Source organism: Pseudophryne corroboree, chromosome 10 (assembly GCF_028390025.1).
Source record: "Pseudophryne corroboree isolate aPseCor3 chromosome 10, aPseCor3.hap2, whole genome shotgun sequence".
NCBI lineage: Eukaryota > Metazoa > Chordata > Amphibia > Anura > Myobatrachidae > Pseudophryne > Pseudophryne corroboree.
This window is the reverse complement of record NC_086453.1, coordinates 115,151,053-115,174,015: the sequence shown is the minus strand read 5'-3', so window position 1 is coordinate 115,174,015 and position 22,963 is coordinate 115,151,053. Positions and strand designations below refer to the sequence as shown.

The window sequence follows — 22,963 nt, the reverse complement described above, 5'->3', positions numbered from 1 at the left end:
GGAAGTTATGTGCTGGGGCCCCATTCCTTCAGCCCAATGCCATACAGTTTAGTATTCTCCCTCCCACCCCATCTCCAATCATCTGTGCAGTAAACGAGTCATTAGCAGAAATTACTGTCACGGTCCGGTGGATTGGGTTCCGGGAGTCCCGCTACTTACCCGTCCAGCCGCTCTGGCGCGGTCCCTCCGGAGGGGGAGCAGGCTGCTGGCGGTGGTCACAGCTTGCAGGCAGGTCTGGGAGGCCAGGGAACAGAGGCAGCAGCGAGTGTGTGTGCAGCTTTCAGCTGCAGAGTTGCGGTATGGCGCCGCCATCTTGGAAGGGTCAGTTGAACCAATTCACCTAGTGATCAGCAAGGCTAGCAAAGCCAATGAGAAGCCAATGAGAAACTGCCTGCAGGTATAAATTTGAGGCTTTCTGAGCAAGAGATTGCCAGTGCAACGTCTCTCACACAGCCTTGTGTGTGCTAGTTAATCTGTGCTCAACAGCAGTGTTATTGCAACATCCAGTTCCTGGAAACTATTCCTATTTCTGTATTCATGGTTACCAATACACTTGCTGATCCTTCAGATACCTTCGCTCTCTGTGAACCTCAGTTTGTCCAAGCCTCCAGCCGACCTACCTGCGGGGTTCCGCCAGGCGTTTGCTCTCAGGCAATCGGGTTCTGCCGAACCATCTACTTCTACAGTCTTCTCAAACACAGCACCAGCAGTACCTTCATAGGAGATCTATGAAAAAGACCTTAATTCAGCCTGCCCGGCTAATCCTGTCAAGGGCTGCCGACACCGAGCCTCAAGCCGCAAGTCCGGATTCCCAAAACCAAGTACCCTGACAGACTGCTCCAGGTCCTACATGCTGTGCGAAAAATAGAACACCCCCTATCGCCCGTGGGACATCAAAGCAGATACATAGCATAATATAGTACAGAAAATAATGAAGTACATTTTCATAAAATACAGAATATAGATCACCATAAAAAAAGAAATATGTCTCTCAATAGTGGTGGCCTCTAAGAAATTACAGTAAAATGTTCACCTTTGTGCAGTCCACTTGGGAAGAGTTAGGCTGTGCATGGTAACTTGTGCTGGCGACTCCTAAAGAAAAAAAAGTAAGACAAGCTATTTTTGATTTGCAATGAAATAAAAATATAGTACAGGTTGAGTATCCCATATCCAAATATTCCGAAATACGGAATATTCCGAAATACGGACTTTTTTGAGTGAGAGTGAGATAGTGAAACCTTTGTTTTCTGATGGCTCAATGTAACAAACTTTGTTTAATACACAAAGTTATTAAAAATATTGTATTAAATGACCTTCAGGCTGTGTGTATAAGGTGTATATGAAACAAAAATGAATTGTATGAATGTAGACACACTTTGTTTAATGCACAAAGTTATAAAAAATATTGGCTAAAATTACCTTCAGGCTGTGTGTATAAGGTGTGTAAGTAACATAAATGCATTCTGTGCTCAGATTTAGGTCGTATCACCATGATATCTCATTATGGTATGCAATTATTCCAAAATACGGAAAAATCCGATATCCAAAATACCTCTGGTCCCAAGCATTTTGGATAAGGGATACTCAACCTGTATTTGTACAGACTTTAATTGAGGATGCTGTACAGAACAAGGTGTCTCTAAACATAAATGCTAACTATTAAAAATTCTGTTCATCTACATCTTGTGTATGGAGCACCATTTATCATACGCAACAAGTTTAATCATTCACAGCGAGTTTTAGCACTCTTTGATAAATGGGACCCATAGATTGTTGGGAGAGGTGGGCATCATCATGCTACATATCAGCGCATTGTTGGACTGGATCTTGAAGGGCCAATCAAGGAATGCAGTGGTAGGGGCTATGCTTAAGTGGTAGGGGCCCATGCTTAAGAGTGCAGTCAGTTACCCTGGGGTACGGCCTCCCCCTACAGAGGCTTGGACAGCCATTGGAGACTATGGGGGAGATTTATCAAAGCTTGGATAGAGATAAAGTAACAACCAATCAGCTTCTGCCATTTTTCAAACACAGCCTGCAAAAATGACAGCTAGAAGCTAATTGGTTAATATTTTATCTCTCCACTTTATCTCTCTCTAACCTTTAATAAATCTCCCCCATGAAACTGATCCTCTAATAGAGTAACAATGTATAATTTAAGTGCACTGTCTGGACTCTGACACATTAGAGGAAGGGGTGGAGCCCTCTGCCAGTGGGGTAGGGATGGCCATCGGTGTGTTCACCATCGATGGTTGCCATCGATGGCAAAACTGTTAGTGGTCACAAAAAATGTTATGGGAGAGCATCAATGGTTTCACCCATCGGTGGTCATCCCCCTTTATTTCTGTGACCGACCCGTGGGCCAATCAAAGCCTGGGAGCGGGGCTTCATGGGCGTCGGGTGCGGAGCTATGCTCCGAGTCCCGGCACCTTGAAAAAATTAAAAAATAAAATATACTTGTTAATGCTGTGCCATCGATGGAGGGAAACCATCTGGTTCTCTCCCATCGATGGCAAAAGCATTCGGCCATAAACCATCGATGATTAGGAATCATCGATGTCCAAAGGCCATCCCTACAGTGGGGCCCACCAGGGTTTCCCCCTATTCCCCTGTCGGCCAGTCCGACCCTGTGTCAGTGGAAGAGGGAAAGTATTATCTTATCTCAATAATAGGGCAGCAGATGTCTCCAGGAAGAACATGGTTATAAGGCTGGAGGACATTTTAGTTGGATTGGGTGAGGAGAAGACAAGACAAATTGTAAGCAATGAGCCTAATTCAGATATGGGTGCAGTGTCAATCTTTTACGCAGTGGATCAATTATTGAAGAGCCTTTGGGTTTACTTGTTATATTGTGACCAGCTCAGACTGTCAGGATCAGTATGCTTTGCCGACAGTCATGATGATCACAATCAGCTGACAATCAGTTTGTCGGCAACATGATGTCAAGCACACTATGCCGACATGGGGGGTCATTCCGAGTTGATCGCACGTAGCAACTTTTTGCTGCTCGTACGATCAACTAGACGCCACCTATGGGGGAGTGTATTTCTGCATAGCAGGGCTGCGATCGCTTGTGCAGCCCTGCTATACTAAAAAAGTTTTGTGTAAAACAAGACTAGCCCTTGACATACTTACCTGGTGCGATGATTTCAGCGATGCAGGTCCTGGAATTGATGTCAGACATCCGCCCTCCTAACGCCCGGACACGCCTGTGTTCGCCAAACCACTCCGGGAAAACGCTCAGTTGCCGCCCCGGAACGCCTTCCTCCTGTCAATCTTCTTGCGGTCGCCGCTACGACCACTTTCTTCGTATGCGGCAATGACGTGCCTGCGCAAATGCGGCTGCCGCGCATGCGCAGTTCCGACCCGATCGCACGGCTGCGAAGAAGTGCAGCGTGCGATTGGGTCGGAATGACCCCCATGGTACTAATGTTATTTAAAGCACTGTAATCGTGTCGGCAGTATACGTTTAAACATGACAGGACAGCAATATGTTTAAACTTATACTGCTTACATGGTTACAATGTCCTATGTATGATTAGTACCATGTTGGCATACTGTGCTTGACATCATGTTTGACGGATGCGGTTTTATTGTCTGTATTCATTTTAATTGAATAGAAGTGAGTCATCATCATCAAGTGGATGTTGGTGACTGGTGTATCCAGCAGACGGCCACATCATGACACACTTAAAGCATTTCCTGATGTGGGTGCATTATTTTGAATTGCACAACTCTTAAATAGGATCTGCAATGTAGTCTGGAGCTCAGTATTTAAAAGACAGATGTAAACAGCTTGTTACATGTGGGTCAATAACAACTATGGTATATATTAAAAAAGTACCCCAGCATATACCAGAGATATCAGATATTGATTATAAATACAGTCCCCATAGGTATCTCTGAGGACTGCAAAAATGGCAATTGTACCAAGCTCCAAAATGCTTGACTTTTAGCTTCATTCTCCATAGCTAATCCCCAGTAGCAAATGCCATCTCTTGATGGTCTTTGCCTTTATAATCTGTTGGAATACCAGAAGTAAAGTGATTGCTTTTTTCCTCTCCACATGCATATGTTCATCCAGGAGTTTTTGTGATGTGAAAAGTGGCTATAAGATATTATCCCTATCAGGTGTAAATAATATATGGAACCCTGAGAGGTGTGCACAGCAACTACAACACAACCATTGATGTAAAAAGAGACTATACATGTTTTTTTGCCATACTTCCCAACCATCCCAATTTCAGTGGGACAGTCTCTATTTGAGGTCTCTCTGTCATGATCAGGACTGCATTGTCCCCATTGCTAGGTAATCGTGGAGCTATGTCCATCCTTAGCAGCAGTAACTGGGTGCCGTGTGCACCTGCCACTGGTCCACACAGCAATTAAAGGGTCAAAGGAGGGGTTCCAGCAATAATCATGGGGCAGCCCAATGCCTTTTGGCACTAGCTATGCCCAGGCGCGTGGCCACGCACCTCAGTGATGCAGACATCTGTGACATGCCCATGCCCCGTCTCCTGAGATTCCCACCTGTTGGGAGATATGTTTTAACTGGGATGTAGTTATGTGACCGGAAGTCAGGAGACCGCTGGTCACAATACCGACGCCTGCATCCCGAACCCTCAAAATCCCTACAGTCGGCATGCCGACTAACAGGGCTTCGTTGCGCTTGCCTCCCCGCCGGCATTCTAAACCCCAGGATCCCGGTGTCGGTATGGGATCCCATATGTCGGTCACCCATTCCCAACCTGTTTTAACTATAGCACAACACTTTTGGGATGCAAGAAGTATAATTTTCATTACACTACAGATATGCAGTATATTGGGGGTCATTCTGACCTGAACGCAGCCGCGCATCTGCACGCAGCGGCTGTATTCGGAAAGTCTGCATATGTGCACCGGCCTCAGTGCACGTGCATGACCCTTCACCTTGCGGCTGCATCCTGGAAGGTGATTGACAGTGGTGGCCGGTCGTTTTGTGGGTACGTCCAGACAATGCAGGTGTATCTGGACTGTTTTCGGGTGGTTGCGTAACGTCACACGCAGCTGCTACGAGCAAAAAAAATGGTGGCGGACGGCCTGGCAGCGCAAGCAGGGGTTGACTTTAAATCGATGCGTGCGCGGACGCATCGTTGGGTGGTGCCACACACATGCTGGGCGGCCCCCAGCAAGTGAGTAGATGGACACAGATATTGCTGTGGATGCAGCGATCTGCATCCTTCTCTGAATGAGGTCATTTCGGAAAACCATACAATTAATGTCACATTTTACATGACATGCTAATCTATACCTGTTGTTTTTGCACTAGTCGCACTGACAAGTCTCATATTGTGAAAACAAATACATATCAAGTTAGCAAATCTAAATCAGTCAGATAATAGCCCCTATATAGCCTCATATACAAGACCATACCGCTCTTATGCTGGGGTGAGCACCTACTGTTAGCCAGCAGAACATTATGTATAGCTGAGATGCCTTTCCTCCTGGCCACCAGCCTGTTTCCAACTCTTCCCAGCTACTCTCTTTATACACAGTCAAACCATATAGAAGCACATGGTTACAGACAGACCCATCACCTACCGCAATCTGGAGGAAGTGCCTTTCCTACACGGAATGCAGAAGGAGAAGCAGTGCATGCATACATGAAGTGACTGTGTGGAGAGGTCAGGAGTAGACGTACTGGATAAGAGCAGTGTGTCTTTGGTGTTAGAGTTTGTAGTTGCATAACTCCCTACTTGCAAAGTTTTGACGAGACAGACATGATTTTGGAAGACGGTACTACTGTTCTGAAATCCTGAGTTTAGTTCGAATATGAAGGGGCTGGGAGGTACATTATTCCTTTGTGTATAGTACAAAAAATAAATTTTTCATGTCATTGCAAATATATTTTTCATGCCAATGCCTTCCCCCACCCTGTCCTGCTAAACAACCAATGCTTTAATATTGTTGCTTAGAGTTATCAATTTATAGCGTTGCGTCAGCACTTAGGTACCCACGTGAAATACACCTACTAAGAGGTGCATCTAGGAATGTGTTCACGTCTGCTTATGTTGCAATTATCCAGACATGCGCTCAACTTCTGTCTGCCTTCGAAGTGTAATGTGACACAGGTCTACTTTATGCAACAATCTACAGTGGAATACATGCGCCGTATGGAAATTACTTTATTTATATTATACTAGAAAACCCTTGTATGCTCTAAACCACAGGTTCTCAAACTTGGTCCTCAGGACCCCACACGGTTCACGTTTTGCAGGTCACCTGTAGATTTTTAAAATGTGACAGTTGGTGATACACAGTGCAGCTGCTGGGTGACATGGAAAACGTGATCTGTGTGGGGTCCTGAGGACCGAGTTTGAGAACCACTGCTCTGAACAGCACCACTAATGTGAATGTGGGGGTTTCCTTCTGTTTAGCGCTTATGAAGTCTATTCACGATTACCTGCTGAAGGTCCGGAGGTAGGTAAAGATACACTGCATAACTGTGGAATATTAAGACTTTTTTGAGATGGATCGTTTCTGTTGAAGAACACAACATGATACTCGGCAGGTGATCGTTTTTTTATGAACGGTTGCCCTTTTATCGTGTATAGCGTAACTAAGTCTTTCATGTCTTCCAATAAACTTCTTAGTGAATTGTAACCATAGTTTGACAGCTTAAACTCATATCCATGGATCTGACGAAACAGGCCAGCAAATTCTTCAAAAGATACACTTCCTCTCTTCTCCAACACAACGGTCAAAATCTCTGACTTTAGAATCTCGTCCATGTTACAGCTGAAGAAATGCCATACACAAAGATGCTGCAAAAAGATAAAACAATTGTAAAATATATCAATTTGGAAAGCAAAACAATTATCTTTGTAAATGTTTCAAACTAACAAAAAATCAATTCAAATATTTGAATCACATTAAAGTGAAGCAGATTGCGATTTACAAAACACAAAGTCTGCAGAGCTGCAAGTGCACCTACTTGTTCCCCAAGCACATTTCAAATATAAAGCACACCAATATAAAACAGTACTTCAAAATCATTATTATTATGAATCATTATTATCCTTTCTACGGTGCCAAAAGGGGTCCGCAGCGCCATGTAGGGCTGTTTCTACTGGGGGCACCCGCCGCGATACCTGCTGACTGCTATTACCTGCTCGTGTCATTCGCAAAACTCTGCTCAGCGAGCGGAGTACTATGGGTGGGAGGAAGGGGAGCAGGTAATAGCAGTAAGCCACTGGTGCCAACGAGCATTATACACCCCTGGCAACGAGCATGACACCCAGAGCATGAAACCCCTGGCAATGAGCATTACACCAAGAGCATGAAACCCCTGGCAACGAGGATTACAGCCAGAGCATGAGACTCCTGGCAATAGCAATTATACCCCTGCCAACGAGCATGACACCCAGAGCATGAAACCCCTGGCAATGAGCATTACACTCAGAGCATGAAACCCCTAGCAACGAGCAATACAGCCACAGCATGAAACCCCGGGCAATAGCAATTATACCCCTGCCAACGAGTATGACACCCAGAGCATGAAACACCTGGCAACGAGCATTACCCCCTGGCAATGAGCATGACACCCAGAGCATGAAATCCCTGGAAACGAGCATGGAACCCAGAGCATGAAACCCCTGGCAATGAGCATGGAACCCAACGCATGAAACCCCTGGCAATGAGCAGGAAAATGAAAAAATAATTAGAATCCTTACTGTGGGGCATAATGTATATGAAGGGCATTGCGGTGTGTGGCATAATATGGTGCACGGGGCATTATTGTGTGGAGCTTAATATAGTGGAATTTTTTTCTTTCCTGTGGTGGCAGAGGCCTGTTGGTGCAGGGTCAAAAACTGGGGTGTAATGTAGTCTCTTCCTGCGATGCTACACCCATTCTAGTGAGGCCACACCCATTTTCACACACACACACACACACACACACACACACACACACACACACACACACACACACACACACACACACATATATATTATATGTAAGATACTCCTGAGGAAGTCCCGTTTTTTGGCGTGAAGGGATAAAACGCATTAAGCTATACACTACTACCTCTCCGCGGCTGTATGATAACAGATAAGCATAATATGATTTCTAACATTGTACGAGTCCACCTTTAATTTATATGTTTGTGTGAATAGTTTATTAAACTCTGTTAAAAACTTTATTACACCATAAGAGTTTTTCTCCCCATTGGGAAAATTTTGGTTTTAAGGTACACAGTGTGCAGCTGTGGAAAACAAGAAGGACCTTTGAGCAAAAATATTTGTGAGTTGTCATATATTTATGTACTCTTTGGGTGCTTACAGTGAAAAGGCACAACCTGTCCTGCCATTTGAATTATAAGGTTGTACTTTGGCTCTATTTGCACTTGGCACTTTATTCTTTGTGTGATTGCACAAGTCACTATATTTAATGTGAAAGTTTGTGGTACTGATACTTCCTTCCTCTTCCATTGTGTGTAATAATGCATCTATTGAGCACGTCTGCACAGTAACAAGGGACAGAGGAACGACCCCCAAAAAAGACGAACCACAAGCTCTTACTCCTTGGACATCTGGTACGAATGTTTATGTACTGTATAAGAATTTACACTGACTAAAGCACTGAATCACTTTAAAAAGCACCGAAGGCGCAGAAGTTTTACCACCTATGAACATATATCTATATCTATATATAAAAGAAAGCAGAGCCAGCACCTCCTGTTTGCTGCAAAAATCGTGTTTTTACTGTTTAAAACATCCAAGTTTTTTGACAAAGGCGCAATGGAGGCGCCGAAACAGCTGTCGGGTTCACTGCCACTTTGTTAGCAGGAGGATGTCTCTATGCATTTATGACCACCCTGGCATGATGAGTATACAACTATTTCTGTGATCCTCTGCTATGTATTCCTTCTTGCATGGATTTTTTGCACATTAGGATGCTATGGAAACTTGGATGTTTTAAACAGTAAAAACACGATTTTTGCAGCAAACAGGAGGTGCTGGCTCTGCTTTCTTTTATGAATACCACTATTTGTGCCTTGCACTCCTCCCTATGAACTTTTAATGTGTGCGGCTGGTTCTTTTAGCATATATATATATATATATATATATATATACACACACACACACACACACACACACACACATATGAAACAATACCAGATGGCACCACTCCAGGACTTAAAAGAATATATGTGTATGTATAAATACATATATGTTCGTTTGGGCACCCAATTTTTCTTTACCTAATGTACACAATCTGGCCACCTGGTTCAGGAAGCAAGAAAGTCTGCAGAGATAAAAAGAGTTGTGCCTCTGTGGCAAGTCCACACCACATCATATTGTGCCACCATGTCAAAGGAGAGATAGCCAATTATCACCCTACCCGTCCCACATAAGGAAAACTTGTTTCAGCACTTCAGTGCAAAAGTAGGCATGCCAGTTGATCACCCTCATCACATCTACAACCATCACTCCCCATTGGTCTTCATGGTACAGTTTCCTATCAAACTGCTGCTTCGTGTATTCACCTCTGGCCAATCCTTCTCTCTACACTTCCATTTTCTTTTGGGCTTCCACAAGTATCTGTTTTTGGAAATGTACTTTTTCTCAGCACAGAGTGGCGTATGCGCAATAGCCCACATGCAGGCCAGCCAGGAGTGATGATGTACATGCGTGTCTTTATATTGTCATCCAGAGCTGTTTCTTGTGGCGGGCGAGATGCGCCGTCGAATGGGGCGCCCGACGTGGCACTTTCCGATGCTCTGGACGCTCCCCCTCTCTGTCATTAGAACTCCGCTCGAGGTTGAAGTTTTGCGGAATGACGCGTTTGCATCGTGACGTCACAACGCAACACGTGATTACGCGAAACACTGCTCCCCCAAGCGGAGTACTATGACAAGGAGGAAGGGGAGCAGGGAAGCTGCTGGCGAGCGGGCTGGCCGGCGCTGTACACACCCATGACAACGAGCACTACAGTACACACCCCCGGCAACTAGCTGGCAACTAGCACACACTCCTGGCTCTACACACTCCTGGCAGCTAGCACACACCCCTGGCAACTAGCATTACACACCCCTTGCAACTAGCATTACACATCCCTGGCATTACACACCCCTGAGCCCTGACAATGAGCATTACCCCTGGCAACGAGCATTACACACCCCTGGCAACGATCATGACACCCATCCCAGAGCATGAAACCCCTGGCGACGAGCATGGATCCCAGAGCATGAAAAACCTGGCAACGAGCATGACACCCAGCGCGTGAAACTCTTGGCAACGAGCAGGTAATTTAAAAGTAATTAGAAGCTTTACTGTAGGGCATAATGTATCACAGGCTTTGCGGTGTGTGGCATAATGTGGTGCAGGAGGCATAATATAGTGCATGGGGCATTACTGTGTGGGGCTTAATATGGTGGAATTTAATTTTTCTCCCTAGTGGTAGGGGAGGTCTGCTGGTGCAGGGTCAAAAACTGGGGTGTAAGGTGTTCTTTTCAAATCATTTTTGAATCTCGCACTGGGAGCCAAATTGGCTAGAAATAGCTCTGTTGTCATTCAACACACTAAGGATACTAGAAGATAGGTGGGCTTTAGAATAACAGGCTCTGACAGAGTTATATACTGTACCTATAACTGCATATGGATCAACATCTGCAGTGATTTCTATATATAATTTGAGACACTGATTGTGATTTGATATATCAATATTGGTACTGGACTGAGATATTGTTATATGCATGGAAGTAGAGACGTTGCTACATAATGTAATTAGAGAGAACTATTAAGTTTTGAAATTTTCAAGGTTTGTAAATTACTTTTTCGATCACATAATATAATTTTCCCAATGCCTGGAGAAGTGTTGTCACCTTGCTATCAAAAGGCTATGCACATTTAATAGATCTGAACAGACAACACATAGCTTCAGTAAACATATGCTACAATTACTCTGTGTTAAAGCTGTACAGTTTTTCTCTACAGTATATTCATCTTTTAACATACCAGCATGATAAAAAGGCAATTATGAATATTTAGGTCCCATCAGGTGTATTAATGTTTTAAGAGCCCAGGTTCCCATTGCATGACATTACAAAGCTTCCAGCTTGCGTTATATTGCTTCCTATTGATCACGAGATTTAGTCCACATAAACAGCTCATGGAAATCATGCTTCAAATATATAAAAACTAAAATATTTATAACACAACTAGTGAATAGTAAATATAAACTGGTGGCTCAATACACCATTGTGCATAGCAACATAAATGCCAAATTTTTCAATGTGAGACAAATATTTAAATCTACACTATCACCTAGTAAAATGCGGTTGCGTACGAAGCCCCCCCCCCCTTTCTTTCCCAAGGTGCCAACATGAAGGGAATTTTGACTGACTGACAAACAGCTGGAACCATGAGTGGGATCTAGCTGCTTAAATACTGGTGAGTACAACCAGATGTCAATGTAAATAGTTATAAATCCTTCATTTTTTCTTTTCTGTCCTAAAATCAATGTGGAAGATCCATCTCTCATTGCACACTGCTTTGTGCGTCATGCACCCTTTCTTGTGCACCTTTAGTACCTCCAGAGTGAATTACAAACCTTTCGGTCCATAATGCATGTGCAGAGCGCGCTCAGTGAGTCAACAGATAGTCCTTAAATTGCTCAAAGACCACTTCTTATAATAGGTAAAATCCAAAATTGCTCAATTCACCCTATACCTAATTTATACATGCCACTAAATAAAGAGATGAGGGGTTAACGCTGACACATGTAGAAACGGGATGTGTTTATGTGACTGGCGGCACAATACAGACGCTGGGATCCCGGCATCTGAAAATCCCGCCGGTCAGCATGCCGACCAACAGGTACTATTCCCACTCATGGGTGTCCACAACGCCCATACAGTGGGAATAGAACCTGTGGCAAGCGCAGCGAGCCACTGAGCCTGCAATGGGCTTTGGTGCGCTCTCCCCTCCACCCCCCCCCGGCCATGTAACAACCGGGATCCCGCCATCGTTTATTGTGACCGGCGGTCACACATACCCAATCACACAGATTTTAAATTGTAAAAAGTCATTTTAAGCCTTTGGGAAATTAGATATTCATTTTATTTATTTTCAACAAAACTCATAAGGTTAATCCTGCAATATATTTAAAGCAAAAATTCTAAACTGTTTGCTTCTAAAGCACCAGCAGAGTAAACAGGATACAGTGAGCCTGATTCAGAGGCGGGCGCAGTATCACATCCACCGTGGCTTTGTACCTGGTGGCTATGCTAAAACAAGTTATGCCGCAGGAGGTGTCTTGTGGAAATAGATGCCTCCTTCCACCTCCTGTGATCCACTGTTGCTTCCGAGGACTCAGAATCAGATCACTTATGTGAACAACGGTCATCTGAGTAACTCTCAGGGTACTCAAGATGGCCGGTGTTTTCACAGTCAGGGCCAGTGAAGCCTCCACTGGTCTCGGCACGCCCAGACACGGGACCAACGTGCCCCATTTTCTGATACGTTGTCTGCTGCCCCCAAATGGCTGCAGCATGTCAAACATGCTGCGGATTAGGAGGCACAATGACCGTCGTTGCAGACACATCTGTACATATGTAGTATAGAGATGTGTACATCTCTGAATTAGGCCCATGAGACTCGAGAGTATGCAAAGAATGTAAACACATTGATAAAAAGGTATAGAAATTGGTTTGCAATGGTGATCCGATTCTATATCTTCATACGCATGCTGCAGATCTGAGAAGGCGCAGGTAGGTGTCGCAATCAAAAGACGATACCTGCATCATTTACATTGCTTCTCAGATCCGCTGCTACTGAAGACGCAGCACCGATCATTCCTGCCTCCACCTCTCAACCAAGCTCATTGTTAGGGTTCCATGATCTTGTAAACCAGACACTAAAGGCATACTGGCATGAATACAAGTGAAGCACTTGCCCATAAATGCAGAAATGAGATGACATTGAGGATAAATAAGACTAAAGGGAGATCGTAGTTATCCCATAGTAGTGAATAGGCAATTAATACAAGGTGACACTCCTCAACATAAGGAACAAAACAAATAAATAAGCACAGTGAAGGAATAAAAAAGCATACCGAAGGTTACATTGTAATAATAATAATAATAATAATAATAATAATAATAATAATAATAAATAAAACATTTGGAAAATATTATTGGAAAGGAGTAAGTAGGTAGCAGCTTTGAGAGAAGATTTGATTGTCTGGTCATGTATATAATTTTTAAATCACTATAATTCCATAACTAATAATACTGGATAGTAGAATATAAAAGTGTTACAAAGTAGTAGAATTTTTACCTACAGGTAAGAGTTACATGCTGTAATCTCCGCCTGACTGCAACGAACAGATCTTCCTCCGTCCTCACAGTGTGCTAACAACAATGAAGAGAGCTGATCTTTCCTCTTCTGCAGCTTGAGTTTCGTTTCAGCAGCATAACACAGAGTCACATGTTTTGGACAGCCAATCACCACGCTTCCTCACAAACAGTCAGCTTGTCTGACATGCAGGAAGACGTATTATGCCTTGGAAAGAGTTAAAGTACCAACCAATCAGCTCCTAGCTTTCGTTTTAAAGGCTTTACTGGAAAAATGACAATTAGAAGCGGATTGGTTAGTCTCTCTCTCCAAGGCTTGATACATCTCCTCAATAATGTTAATTCAAGCACTGAAACTTTTAAAGCAAATTGTGAAAGATAACTGCAGGTCCTGTATATGAAGATTTTCTGCCCCGTAAATCACAAGATGCTCAAATACCCCCAACAGGTTATGATTTTATTATTTCCCTCTGTGGAAACAGGTGCAATAATTACTAACCCAGCAAAATAATAATAAGAATTTACTTACCGATAATTCTATTTCTCGTAGTCCTAAGTGGATGCTGGGGACTCCGTCAGGACCAAGGGAATAGCGGCTCCGCAGGAGACAGGGCACAAAAGTAAAAGCTTTAGGATCAGGTGGTGTGCACTGGCTCCTCCCCCTATGACCCTCCTCCAAGCCTCAGTTAGGATACTGTGCCCGGACGAGCGTACACAATAAGGAAGGATTTTGAATCCCGGGTAAGACTCATACCAGCCACACCAATCACACTGTACAACCTGTGATCTGAACCCAGTTAACAGCATGATAACAGCGGAGCCTCTGAAAAGATGGCTCACAACAATAATAACTCGATTTTTGTAACAATAACTATGTACAAGTATTGCAGACAATCCGCACTTGGGATGGGCGCCCAGCATCCACTACGGACTACGAGAAATAGAATTATCGGTGAGTAAATTCTTATTTTCTCTGACGTCCTAAGTGGATGCTGGGGACTCCGTCAGGACCATGGGGATTATACCAAAGCTCCCAAACGGGCGGGAGAGTGCGGATGACTCTGCAGCACCGAGTGAGAGAACTCCAGGTCCTCCTCAGCCATGGTGTGCCCCTGACCAAGTAGCAGCTCGGCAAAGTTGTAAAGCCGAGACCCCTCGGGCAGCCGCCCAAGATGAGCCCACCTTCCTTGTGGAATGGGCATTTACATATTTTGGCTGTGGCAGGCCTGCCACAGAATGTGCAAGCTGAATTGTACTACACATCCAACTAGCAATCGTCTGCTTAGAAGCAAGAGCACCCAGTTTGTTGGGTGCATACAGGATAACAGCAAGTCAGTTTTCCTGACTCCAGCCGTCCTGGAAACCTATATTTTCAGGGCCCTGACAACATCTAGCAACTTGGAGTCCTCCAAGTCCCTAGTAGCCGCAGGTACCACAATAAGCTGGTTCAGGTGAAACGCTGACACCACCTTAGGGAGAAACTGGGGACGAGTCCGCAGCTCTGCCCTGTCCGAATGGACAATCAGATATGGGCTTTTGTGAGACAAAGCCGCCAATTCTGACACTCGCCTGGCCGAGGCGAGGGCCAACATCATGGTCACTTTCCATGTGAGATATTTCAAATCCACAGATTTGAGCGGTTTAAACCAATGTGATTTGAGGAATCCCAGAACTACGTTGAGATCCCACAGTGCCACTGGAGGCACAAAAGGGGGTTGTATATGCAGTACTCCCTTGACAAACTTCTGGATTTCAGGAACTGAAGCCAATTCTTTCTGGAAGAAAATCGACAGGGCCGAAATTTGAACCTTAATGGATCCCAATTTGAGGCCCATAGACACTCCTGTTTGCAGGAAATGCAGGAATCGACCGAGTTGAAATTTCTTCGTGGGGCCTTCCTGGCCTTACACCACGCAACATATTTTCGCCACATGTGGTGATAATGTTGTGCGGTCACCTCCTTCCTGGCTTTGACCAGGGTAAGAATGACCTCTTCCGGAATGCCTTTTTCCCTTAGGATCCGGCGTTCAACCGCCATGCCGTCAAACGCAGCCGCGGTAAGTCTTGGAACAGACATGGTACTTGCTGAAGCAAGTCCCTTCTTAGCGGCAGAGGCCATGAGTCCTCTGTGAGCATCTCTTGAAGTTCCGGGTACCAAGTCCTTCTTGGCCAATCCGGAGCCACGAGTATAGTTCTTACTCCTCTACGTCTTATAATTCTCAGTACCTTAGGTATGAGAAGCAGAGGAGGGAACACATACACCGACTGGTACATCCACGGTGTTACCAGAACGTCCACAGCTATTGCCTGAGGGTCTCTTGACCTGGCGCAATACCTATCCAGTTTTTTGTTCAGGCGGGACGCTATCATGTCCACCTTTGGTCTTTCCCAACGGTTCACAATCATGTGGAAGACTTCCCGATGAAGTCCCCACTCTCCCGGGTGGAGGTCGTGCTGAGGAAGTCTGCTTCCCAGTTGTCCACTCCCGGAATGAACACTGCTGACAGTGCTATCACATGATTTTCCGCCCAGCGAAGACTCCTTGCAGTTTCTGCCATTGTCCTCCTGCTTCTTGTGCCGCCCTGTCTGTTTACGTGGGCGACTGCCGTGATGTTGTCCCACTGGATCAATACCGGCTGACCTTGAAGCAGAGGTCTTGCTAAGCTTAGAGCATTGTAAATTGCTCTTAGCTCCAGTATATTTATGTGGAGAGAAGTCTCCAGACTTGATCACACTCCCTGGAAATTTTTTCCTTGTGTGACTGCTCCCCAGCCTTTCAGGCTGGCATCCGTGGTCACCAGGACTCAGTCCTGAATGCCGAATCTGTGGCCCTTTAGTAGATGAGCACTCTGCAGCCACCACAGAAGAGACACCCTTGTCCTTGGAGACAGGGTTATCCGCTGATGCATCTGAAGATGCGATCCGGACCATTTTCCCAGCAGATCCCACTGAAAAGTTCTTGCGTGGAATCTGCCGAATGGAATCGCTTTGTAAGAAGCCACCATTTTTCCCAGGACCCTTGTGCATTGATGCACTGACACTTGGCCTGGTTTTAGGAGGTTCCTGACTAGCTCGGATAACTCCCTGGCTTTCTCCTCCGGGAGAAACACCTTTTTCTGGACTGTGTCCAGAATCATCCCTAGGAACAGCAGACGTGTCGTCGGAGACAGCTGCGATTTTGGAATATTTAGAATCCACCCGTGCTGTCGTAGAACTACTTGAGATAGTGCTACTCCGACCTCCAACTGTTCTCTGGACCTTGCCCTTATCAGGAGATCGTCCAAGTAATGGATAATTAAGACGCCTTTTCTTTGAAGAAGAATCATCATTTCGGCCATTACCTTGGTAAAGACCCGGGGTGCCGTGGACAATCCAAACGGCAGCGTCTGAAACTGATAGTGACAGTTTTGTACCACGAACCTGAGGTACCCTTGGTGAGAAGGGCAAATTTGGACATGGAGGTAAGCATCCTTGATGTCCAGGGACACCATATAGTCCCCTTCTTCCTGGTTCGCTATCACTGCTCTGAGTGACTCCATCTTGATTTGAACCTTTGTATGTAAGTGTTCAAATATTTCAGATTTAGAATAGGTCTCACCGAGCCGTCTGGCTTCAGTACCACAATATAGTGTGGAATAATACCCCTTTCCTTGTTGTAGGAGGGGTACTTTGATTATCACCTGCTGGGAATACAGCTTGTGAATTGTTTCCAATACTGCCTCCCTGTCGGAGGGAGACGTTGGTAAAGCAAACTTCAGGAACCTGCGAGGGGGAGACGTCTCGAATTTCCAATCTGTACCCCTGGGATACTACTTGTAGGATCCAGGGGTCCACTTGCGAGTAAGCCCACTGCGTGCTGAAACTCTTGAGACGACCCCCCACCGCACCTGTTTGTACGGCCCCAGCGTCATGCTGAGGACTTGGCAGAAGCGGTGGAAGGCTTCTGTTCCTGGGAATGGGCTGCCTGCTGCAGTCTTCTTCCCTTATGGGGACGAAAGGACTGAGGCTGAAAAGACGATGTCTTTTTCTGCTGAGATGTGACTTGGGGTAAAAAGGTGGATTTTCTAGCTGTTGCCGTGGCCACCAGATCCGATGGACCGACCCCAAATAACTCCTCCCCTTTATACGGCAATACTTCCATGTGCCGTTTGGAATCTGCATCACCTGACCACTGTCGTGTCCATAAACATCTTCTGGCAGATATGGACATCGCACTTACTCTTGATGCCAGAGTGCAAATATCCCTCTGTGCATCTCGCATATATAGAAATGCATCCTTTAAATGCTCTATAGTCAATAAAATACTGTCCCTGTCAAGGGTATCAATATTTCCAGTCAGGGAATCCGACCAAGCCACCCCAGCGCTGCCCATCCAGGCTGAGGCGATCGCTGGTCGCAGTATAACACCAGTATGTGTGTATATACTTTTTAGGATATTTTCCAGCCTCCTATCAGTTGGCTCCTTGAGGGCGGCCGTATCTGGAGACGGTAACGCCACTTGTTTTGATAAGCGTGTGAGCGCCTTATCCACCCTAAGGGGTGTTTCCCAACGCGCCATAACTTCTGGCGGGAAAGGGTATACCGCCAATAATTTTCTATCGGGGGAAACCCACGCATCATCACACACTTCATTTAATTTATCTGATTCAGGAAAAACCACATGTAGTTTTTTCACACTCCACATAATACCCTTTTTTGTGGTACTTGTAGTATCAGAAATATGTAACATCTCCTTCATTGCCCTTAACAAGTAACGTGTGGCCCTAAAGGAAAATACGTTTGTTTCTTCACCGTCGACACTGGAGTCAGTGTCCGTGTCTGTGTCTGTGTCGACCGACTGAGGTAAAAGGACGTTTTAACGCCCCTGACGGTGTTTGAGACGCCTGGACAGGTACTAATTGGTTTGCCGGCCGTCTCATGTCGTCAACCGACCTTGCAGCGTGTTGACATTATCACGTAATTCCTTAAATAAGCCATCCATTCCGGTGTCGACTCCCTAGAGAGTGACATCACCATTACAGGCAATTGCTCCGCCTCCTCACCAACATCGTCCTCATACATGTCGACACACACGTACCGACACACAGCACACACACAGGGAATGCTCTGATAGAGGACAGGACCCCACTAGCCCTTTGGGGAGACAGAGGGAGAGTTTGCCAGCACACACCAAAAACGCTATAATTATACAGGGACAACCTTTATATAAGTGTTTTTCCCTTATAGCATTTTAATATATATATACATATCGCCAAATAAGTGCCCCCCCTCTCTGTTTTAACCCTGTTTCTGTAGTGCAGTGCAGGGGAGAGCCTGGGAGCCTTCCCACCAGCATTTCTGTGAGGGAAAATGGCGCTGTGTGCTGAGGAGAATAGGCCCCGCCCCCTTTTCGGCGGGCTTCTTCTCCCGTTTTTCTGAGACCTGGCAGGGGTTAAATACATCCATATAGCCCCCAGGGGCTATATGTGATGTATTTTTAGCCAGAATAAGGTACTATCATTGCTGCCCAGGGCGCCCCCCCCAGCGCCATGCACCCTCAGTGACCGCTGCTATGAAGTGTGCTGACAACAATGGCACACAGCTGCAGTGCTGTGCGCTACCTTATGAAGACTGAAAAGTCTTCTGCCGCCGGTTTCTGGACCTCTTCACTTTTCGGCATCTGCAAGGGGGTCGGCGGCGCGGCTCCGGGACGAACCCCAGGGTGAGACCTGTGTTCCGACTCCCTCTGGAGCTAATGGTGTCCAGTAGCCTAAGAAGCCAATCCATCCTGCACGCAGGTGAGTTCACTTCTCTCCCCTAAGTCCCTCGATGCAGTGAGCCTGTTGCCAGCAGGACTCACTGAAAATAAAAAAACCTAACAAAACTTTTACTCTAAGCAGCTCTTTAGGAGAGCCACCTAGATTGCACCCTTCTCGGCCGGGCACAAAAATCTAACTGAGGCTTGGAGGAGGGTCATAGGGGGAGGAGCCAGTGCACACCACCTGATCCTAAAGCTTTTACTTTTGTGCCCTGTCTCCTGCGGAGCCGCTATTCCCTTGGTCCTGACGGAGTCCCCAGCATCCACTTAGGACGTCAGAGAAAAGATTTTACTTACCGGTAAATCTATTTCTCGTAGTCCGTTGTGGATGTTGGGGACTCCGTAAGGACCATGGGGAATAGACGGGCTCCGCAGGAGACAGGGCACTCTAAGAAAGAATTAGGACTACTGGTGTGCACTGGCTCCTCCCTCTATGTCCCTCCTCCAGACCTCAGTTAAGGAAACTGTGCCCGGAAGAGCTGACAGTACAAGCAAAGGATTTTGGAATCCAGGGTAAAACTCATACCAGCCACACCAATCACACCGTATAACTCGTGATAAACTTACCCAGTTAACAGTATGAACAACAACAGAGCATCAGACAAACCTGATGCAACCATAACATAACCCTTATTTAAGCAATAACTATATACAAGTATTGCAGAAGTCCGCACTTGGGACGGGCGCCCAGCATCCACTACGGACTACGAGAAATAGAATTACCGGTGAGTAAATTCTTATTTTCTCTAACGTCCTAGTGGATGCTGGGGACTCCGTAAGGACCATGGGGATTATACCAAAGCTCCCAAACGGGCGGGAGAATGCGGATGACTCTGCAGCACCGAATGAGCAAACACAAGGTACTCCTCAGCCAGGGTATCAAACTTGTAGAATTTTGCAAACGTGTTTGAACCCGACCAAGTAGCTGCTCGGCAAAGCTGTAATGCCGAGACCCCTCGGGCAGCTGCCCAAGAAGAGCCCACCTTCCTTGTGGAATGGGCTTTTACAGATTTTGGATGCGGCAATCCAGCCGCAGAATGAGTAACTGTAATACTGGTCGCACAGGTTACTTCTTATTATGAAAATGACCCCAATTTATATTATCCAGAGCACATCTGCGTTATTCGTAACCATTTAGGGGGTGCTACCACAGGCAAAATAAATCTGCATGAAGGAAGAAGAGAGAGGGTTCGAAATGCCTTAAAGTGGTGCACTTAATCTTTAATTAAAATATAACTTTTATTATAATATATGGTAAAACCAGCGAATATTAAAAGGAAAAGTAAAGTAGTGTGAATAAGAAAGAAATCGTGATTAAAATTGAAAGAGCTGCGCACTAGATGTCACCCAAATGATTTATATATTATTCATATGGTTTCAGGATAATGAAGAGTGTGTCAAAGGTATATGTTTCCTATATAGCTGTGTCTCTACTAGCCATAGAGGAACTCCTTAAATAAATGTCTCAAGTTTTCCAATCCTTCCCAGGATACATAATATGAGACTACTGTGGAAACAGGACTCCAATTTTCCTAGTGTGTGTTATACTAATAGTGATACTCTAATAGTTTGCTGTGTTCTTATAATAGCAGTAATAAACTTAATAAAATGATCTCCCAAAGCTGTGAGCTATGCTTTCAGTATATCACAGAAATGGTAACAGAACTCTGGCTGAGCTACAAATATATCTCATAAACATCTGAGTGCCCTCCTGAGCTTCGTAAATATTGTTACATCCTTTAGAGAGGAACCATAAACATATGATACATTTGTATCACATGAGAGAAAAACAACTGCTGTCAGTTCACGGACTGAACTCTGGCAGCCTGAGATCTTTTGGCTGTTAATACGTGACAGTCTTATCTTGTTAAGTTGTGACTGGATGAAGGGGCTCGTTTACAGCTATTGTCGCTGCTGACAGAAGTTAATCAGTAGTCCCTAGTCACAATATTATTTTCTCAACACTTGACCTCTATATATGGCTATATTAGGACTTTATTTGTGTAGTCCATATGGGATCATTCAGGATTTAATCTCTCTGTTATTAGAACAGGAGATAATAATAATGAGATAATGAGGGCTCACTCAGTGCTAATCATCTTCTGTGCACTGTTCATTTCTTTATTAGGATAACCCAAAAATTGCAATAGTAACCAAGCCTTTATGATTATGTTCTGATACCTGGATGTATTAAGCGCCCACAATATCACAGTTTTTAGACATTTAATGTAATATTTCTAAAAAGAATTACATTAGCATATGCTTTCAATAAGTCAATAATAGCTGTGAGATCATTACATATATGAGCCGTGTCACTGATGTTCTGACGTGTATATAATCCTTTATCAGGCAATTTTCAATATATACACATATGCATCGAGTGTTTAATACCGTTCATGTCAGAACTAAGTACTGCAATCTAAAAGAACACCTTTCACATTGACTGCACACAGTGTGTTTCAGTATGCACAATGGAGTCTGACATAAATTTCTAATACAACTGTTTCCTATACATATCCCCGCAGCTTGCATGGGATATGCCACTCTTCACTTATTCAATCCTTCCTAATCTGACATAGTAAGGTGACTATCTGCAGTGCGCAGCTAGCCTGACGCACGCTTCGCTGTTCGCTTCATCAGAGGCAGAACCAGATTGCCTCCGGGTTCACCTTTAAATACCGGCGGTTGCCGCAATCCGCCAATAGGAATTCCTTTTCTTAGTAAAAAATCCAGTGACGTGATGACAGCTCGTCTCCCGATGTACAGGTCACGTGATCAGCCCTCACTGTGTTTCCCTGCGTCATCATCCCAGGGAATCTCAATCAATCTCAGTGAGGCAGGCTAGACCATTTGTTCAGGCTAGATGCTGCGAGTGCCTATCCATATAGAGAGATATCAGACTTAAAGTGACCTTTATTACCCTCAAAATGTCAGGTCCATATACTGAAGTGTATATCTAAAAGAGCCCTGGTGTCTGACCTTACATGTATTGAGTCTTTTGTCCACTCAATATCCTGAACAGCAAGAAGGCTTACAGTTATACAAAATAGATGATTAATATAGTATTTAAATTATTTTTCAATTTAATAGGCTTACAGTTATACATAATAAATTATTAGTACAGTATTCAAATTATTTTTTTATTTTATTTTTCCAATTTGATTATTATTTTGTTATAGCAAGTAATCTTATCCAAGTTAATAATGAGTAAATACAAATCATTTCCAAACAAATGTTTGCATATGTGTAGATCAGTCCACAATTATATTGTGCTGAGATGTTAAATAGATGAATATGTATAGAGGGAGCATTAAGTGGATGCTCCCATTCTGGAGCAGATAATGATTCATAATAACATCAATAAAAGCTGGAATGCTTTTTAATATCCTTAAGGCATATATCTTATTCTATTCGATTGTCCAAGTGAGTTATGATTCCAAAAATTCCATTGGGTCCAGTTACTATATAATAACCTAATTGCGTGATAATTAATGTGCAGTGAGTTGAAACAGAAATAGTCAAAATATCCAAGAAAAGAAGAAGGTGTATGATACTTAGAGAAAGACCAACAGGTAATTCCTATTCTGTTGGATTGTGCAAGTCCCTACTAGTCATAATGTGAATCTGTGCACTATTAGATCGAGATACTCAATCTCTTATTTTTGATGTCTTTAAATCAATATATGTGTGATAGAAATCCAACATAAATAAAAAAAATAAAATAAAAAAAATAAAAAAAATAAAAATTTTATTTTTTTATTTCTTATATAAGAAATATGTAAATGTGAGATGAATGTTCCTTATTAGGGAGCAAATAATTAATCCCAATTAC

General features: G+C 44.3%; 1 protein-coding gene across 6 annotated transcripts in view; it reads right to left on the bottom strand.

Moving 5' to 3' along the window:
• Positions 1-22,963, bottom strand: part of LOC134966191 (uncharacterized) — a 60,108-nt gene that overhangs the window by 15,024 nt on the left and 22,121 nt on the right. For 2 of the 6 annotated variants that reach the window (XM_063942753.1, XM_063942755.1), the window contains exons 2-3: positions 6,440-6,800; positions 1,034-1,092 (exon numbers count right to left, since the gene is read on the bottom strand). In XM_063942753.1, the coding sequence (XP_063798823.1) occupies positions 1,034-1,092; positions 6,440-6,767 (387 nt within the window). In that variant the 5' untranslated portion in view covers positions 6,768-6,800. Of the gene's footprint in view, positions 1-159; positions 596-620; positions 983-1,033; positions 1,093-6,439; positions 6,801-13,317; positions 13,437-22,963 lie in introns of those variants that run through there. The other 4 variants (XM_063942754.1, XM_063942752.1, XM_063942757.1 and 1 more) reach the window with 4 other exon arrangements.